The sequence below is a fragment of the Myiozetetes cayanensis genome, unplaced genomic scaffold (genome assembly GCF_022539395.1).
Source record: "Myiozetetes cayanensis isolate MyiCay16 unplaced genomic scaffold, myiCay2020 scf4, whole genome shotgun sequence".
Lineage (NCBI taxonomy): Eukaryota > Metazoa > Chordata > Aves > Passeriformes > Tyrannidae > Myiozetetes > Myiozetetes cayanensis.
This window is the reverse complement of record NW_026087631.1, coordinates 53,822,780-53,827,932: the sequence shown is the minus strand read 5'-3', so window position 1 is coordinate 53,827,932 and position 5,153 is coordinate 53,822,780. Positions and strand designations below refer to the sequence as shown.

The 5,153-nt window shown below is 45.0% G+C and overlaps 1 protein-coding gene across 4 annotated transcripts; it reads right to left on the bottom strand.

Annotated features, from left to right (window-relative positions):
* Positions 1-1,405: 1,405 nt before the first annotated feature.
* DMRT2 (doublesex and mab-3 related transcription factor 2) lies at positions 1,406-4,848 on the bottom strand. Of its 4 annotated transcripts, none has more exons than XM_050328519.1 (3): positions 4,373-4,848; positions 4,183-4,285; positions 1,406-2,607 (listed from the first exon to the last, which is right to left on the bottom strand). In XM_050328519.1, exons 1-3 carry the CDS (start codon positions 4,721-4,723, stop codon positions 1,583-1,585), a joined length of 1,479 nt encoding a protein of 492 aa, XP_050184476.1. In that variant the 5' UTR covers positions 4,724-4,848; the 3' UTR covers positions 1,406-1,582. The 4 variants fall into 4 exon arrangements, with proteins under 4 accessions (XP_050184476.1, XP_050184478.1, XP_050184477.1 ...); XM_050328522.1 differs by having other exon boundaries at positions 2,539-3,353; XM_050328521.1 differs by lacking the exons at positions 4,183-4,285; positions 4,373-4,848 and adding an exon at positions 3,186-4,162.
* Between the last annotated feature and the right edge of the window lie 305 nt (positions 4,849-5,153).

The following is a 5,153-nucleotide window of genomic DNA, read 5'->3' as shown; positions in this document are numbered from 1 at the left end:
GTTAGTATAAATGCTTTTGAAAAGTGAAACTTTAGCCAGTGCCCAAGATTCTTTTAAATTACAATTTTTTACATTCCTGACATATAATTTTTATGTGCTTTGTAAGATGTGTTGTAAAAATTACATGTTACATAAAATGTTTTTTCTCCAACCTGTCTGTTGCTTTAACAGAGTGGCTTAGAAAAGCGCTCAGGACAAATGACTCCTCCCACCCATGAAAAGGGTCCTGCTATTCTGCAGCACTACTCCCAGCAGAAACACTAAACACTGAGAGATAGTTGCAGAATTAGGAATGCACAGGCAAAATAAACATTTAACCCATGCAGGGAATTTAATAAAATTAGGAAATGTCACATTCTGCTCAAAAATACCAAACAGAAATTGTAGTTAGAAAACCATAAAAATTAAGAAAAAAACCACAGCTGCTTTCAGCTGGATGAGCACTTTCTGCAGGATTAAAATATTAAGGAAGGAAGGTAACCACAGGATTACAGCTTAGCACTCACTGTGTTAGCATTAAAGTAAAGGGGAAAACTTACAAAGTCATTAACTTAGAAAGCTTCAAGCTCTGTCATACTGAGATCAGGCTTTTTCCTCTAAACCTACAGAGGAAATACACAGAGGAGGCTATATCCTATTTCAGGTTCTCGAGTAAATTCTAGAGGTTACTCTCCTTCATTTCTGCCATGCCTGCATATGTGCATTCTTTTTATAGCCTGAAGGTCATTTCAATTACCACAAACAAGAATATCAGGCTCTTGCTGATCAAGAGTGAATTGTTTTCAGAAGGGAAGTATTTGAGGGAGTAGAAATCCACAGTAAAGTGAGTTGAACATTAAAAAAAAAATTAACAACTAATTTTAAAAAGCAGACTTTTCATTCAAAAACTGAACTTCAAAAAATGTTGACTTCTTACCCAAAGCTCACTAGAGCCATTCCCCTCAAAACCAACCTAGTTACTCTGCTGCTTTAGAAGCAGAAGCTTTTACAGAGGTGTGGAACAGACAAGTCTTCTACACTAGCATGCAGTCCCCCTTCAAAGTAAGAACAGCATATGCAATCTGATCCAAACACCACTTAAGTAAACAAAAAGCCTTGGGAATTTACACTAGCCTACATGCACAGTTGTTACCTCTTCTAATAGTTATTGGATGTCCAGAGCAAAAATGACACCACGGCAATGTGAGTAGTAGTACATTTATAATGGCAGATAAAATAAAAAGTATAATCTGAAAGTAGGACATACTTCCCTGTGAGACACTAGAAACAAGACAGAGATCAGTCTGTGTTTATAAGTAAACTCATTTTATTGAATGGTTTGCAGTGCTGCTTAAAATAACAACACTTAATCTATACATGTGGTTGCAATTTTTAAAAAATTAATTTTTTTTCAGAAAACATGCATATTTATGTACATAATTTTGAGATAAAAGAAAGAATTACCATTTACAGCAGAAATTCATCTTTAAAAATCTTTTAAGAGATAAGGCAGGCAGTAGCAATTCAGTAGAAGGCAAAACTTACTCTCTACTCTGAAGGTATAGTTTATTCATTGAGAGATATTAGTAACTGCACAAGGAGGTCATTTAAGGATGGATTCAACTGAAAATGACAGTGGCTCACTTGTTGAAAGTTTTGTTGTGGCCTGTTTGGCCCCAGAGAAGTCTCTTGCACATTTGTCTACAGTAAACTTGTATTTTTGGTTCTCTTTAACACCACACTCTCTGTATTTCTTAGAAGCATCTTCAAAAGTCTCTTTCACAAATGATGTTCTTAACTCTGCTCCTGATCTGTCAGAAAATGTCTGCTGGAACAGTGACTGAAATGGGCTGTATTTGAGCGGTGGAGGAGGTTTGGTACTGCTTTTGCTTATCTTGCTTAATACCTGCTCCTGAGGAGACAGAGAATCCTTATCAGAAATCTGCAAGAAAGTCCTTTTTGGAGGAGAGAAAGCTGACCTCTCTCGAGCTTCCTGAGGAAGGCACAGTATTTCATTACGTGACTGCTGAATGTCTTGTGTGTGAGTCAGAACAAGTGAATTTTCCAGTTTTGGAGGCATAATGTCATGCTCAGTGTTTGGACAGTCTTGACTTTGTGAGACCTTGGCATCCCAACCTGCCCCAGGTTTGAGAGCTTGGACAGTACTAGCATTTAATAGGCATTGCTGGTAGAGAAGAGCGTCACTAATGGGGCCACATTTTGGCCACACTAAGAACCTAGAAGGCAGAGGATACTGCCTGTAGGAAGTAGCTACACTGACATTTGATGAAATTAGTTCCATGTTGCTGGTTCCTGAATACTGCATTGTTAGATCAAGGCAGGTTGGTAAAAAATTGCAAAACTCCTTGTTTGGAGCATCAACTTGAATAGTGTTGAAGGCTGTTTTATACGAGTTGTATTCAGCTCCACGCACTATGCGGTTAGGGAGAAAAAGGGTAGCTGCTTGTGTAGCTTCCATCATCTCTCTCTCTTTATACTCTCTCTCTAGCATAATGTTCTCCAACTCTTTATCAGCAAAAGCCCGTCTCTTTCTCATCCTGTCACTTACAGGGGGTGGCAAGGGTGAATTCCCTCTCAGGTACGGGTCTGTTGGAATTGGACGGTAACCTAAAACAACAAAGCAGCATTAGGAATGAAGCCACATGAGAAAAACATGAAAGCTATATTTGTACAAGGGCTCCATTTGGAACCAGTCCCACAAGGTGCTGAGCACTCGCTGCAGACCCTGGACAGCATCAGCTCCCACAGAAGTCACTATGACCCAGAGGCTTAGCAATCTGCCAACAGGCACGTTCAGGACAAGTTCCTCAATGCAGATAAGCAAGCCCTGCTCCTCTGACATGTGTAGTATCCTTCAAAGCTAACTGATTAGTAACTTTTTAAAAAGCAGTTCCAAAAGAACAGATCAGGGGCAGGCGAAAATAAAAAAAAACAGGCTCTGCTGTGTTATGACTGGTATTCCATCTCATAGCGTAAGGAGATAACCATTCAATTTTAACACATATTTGAAGGCTTTCCATATTTTATTTCTTCTGAAATAAAATAAAATTAGGATAAAACAGAAAATCCAGTTTCCAGTGTATTCAATTGCCAAGCTACTTGGATTCATTTAATATAGCAGATAGACTCCAATCCTATTTGCTCTACCAGACAAGTAATCTCACTGAATTAATGGAACTACTTACATGAGTAAGGAGAACAGGATTTTACCTGTTTTCACTCCCATTCCTCTTACACAGTTTCCCCTTTTCCAAGGAAGATATCTATACCCACAGCTGATGTCTTTTCTGTTTTCTAAAGATGAATCACTACGTACAGACACTGCTACAGATGGTATAAAATTCAAAGGAGAACTAGGAGAAAAGGAAAAGACAGTCAAGACAGATCAGAGAAAAGAATAAAGAAGTTTTCAAAAAAGTGAACTGTAGACAAAAGTTCGAGGTTTCTAAGTAGACAAAATTTTAATTGAGCTTGCAGAGGCAAAGAAAAGTTTTCTATTTTGGAAATAAAAAATAGATTGAGAAGTGCTTTACAGGCCTACAGTTCAGAAAGTAATTAAAGCAGACATAGAAAAAATTTGTGCACCATCCAAAAAGGGAGTAGGGAACAAAAAATATACCCTTTCTCTAAAATGTGCATCTTTAAAATACCGCTCTTCCACAGTTAAAACTTAGCACAGGGAAAAAAATTTGAGCACCCTATTATGCATATCTTACTATTGATAATGTTGCAAATGTGTTGCTGTGTTAGGCATTCAGCTCTAACAACAAAAAAAATCACTGATTTACTCATTTGCTAATAAAAACACTCGCAAATAAATGACCCTGTGAATAAATTATCCTGCACTGCAGAACGCTGCTGGGTAGTCATGTAAAAAGAATGTCAGCTTGTAACAGTAACTCTCAAATTTCAAACTACCGTTGCTAGCATTTCAGGCATCATTTTAGGCGGAGAGGGCAAAACACTGAAATTGTGCCACATTGATTCCGGCCTCGAAGGGCAGGATCCTCCGCCGCCCGACACTTCGTAGCGGGACGCGCTTTAACGCCTGTTTCGGGAATGACGCCACATTTCACTCGCGTCCCGCAGCAGACGCGCCTCGGACTGGAGGTGTGGGTCTTCCAGGAGAGCGGGTGCCGCAGGGCTGAGGGCAGCCCGTGGAGGGATGAGGGAAGTGCTTACCTTCCAGGATGCTCTTGGCCAAGAGGCTGGGCGTTCGGACGTGCCTCTGGTAGACAGCTTTGCGCTCCAGGCTCGCTTGCTTCCCCATGAGCCCCTTCTTGTCCTAGGAGAGCGAGCGCGGTGCCGTTAGACCGGGGCCGCCCCTCCCGTCTCTTTCCGTCCCGTCTCTTCCCGTCCCGTCCCCCCTCACCTCCGTAGCCTGCTGCCGTCGGAGCGCCACCTGGGCGGCCATGACGCGCTGCCGCTCCACCACCAGCAGGCAGTTGGCGCACTGGCAGTCGCGCCACCGGCAGAACCGCTTGTGTCCCTTCAGGCACGACACCACGCCGTGGTTCCGGCACCGGGCGCACTTGGGCGTGCGGCTCAGCTTCCGAGGCTCGCCCCGCCGCGGAGCCGCCGCCGCCTCCTCGCCTTCCTCCTCCTCCTCCTCTTCCTCCTCCGGGACGGTGCTGCTGCGCGGCGCGCCCGGTGGCTCGCCCGGATCCCCCTCCAGGCTCTCCACGTCGATCTCCCAGTCGGCGGCGGCGCGTCCTTCAGCCATGGCTGCTCGGCGGCACAGCTACAAGAGAGGGGTCAGGCTCCCGCCCAGCGGTCGAACGGCAGCCGGGGCACACCTGGCTCCCGACGTGCCCGCTGGCAGCCCCGCCGAGATGCGTCCCCGTCGCGAAGTCACGGCAGAGCCTGCTTGGAATGTCACCTTCCCCCTCACCGCCTGCTCCCTTGCCCGTGTACCACACAAGACTCAGTTTAGCCACGACGGACGCCTTCCTCCGCGCCCGCCCCAGCGCGCCTGTGAACTGCACTCGCCCGCCGCAGGCAGGAGCGCGTCTCCAGCGGCGCTGGATGCGGGCGGCACCGCCGCAGGGCGATGCCCAGCGCCGCAGGGCTGAGGGTATGTCAGGTCTTGACAGGGGCCTGGTTATTACAGGACACTGACAGCTCTCCTGCCAGCTGCGTTCAGACTTAGGAGA

Excerpts from the sequence above, each read along its gene's own strand:
- DMRT2 (XM_050328519.1), bottom strand. The coding sequence starts at position 4,723 with ATGGCTGAAGGACGCGCCGCCGCCGACTGGGAGATCGACGTGGAGAGC. Across the intron at positions 4,286-4,372 it reads GACGGCAGCAGGCTACGGAG|GACAAGAAGGGGCTCATGGG; the intron begins GTGAGGGGGGAC and ends TCGCTCTCCTAG. Across the intron at positions 2,608-4,182 it reads GGCCAAGAGCATCCTGGAAG|GTTACCGTCCAATTCCAACA; the intron begins GTAAGCACTTCC and ends TTGTTGTTTTAG.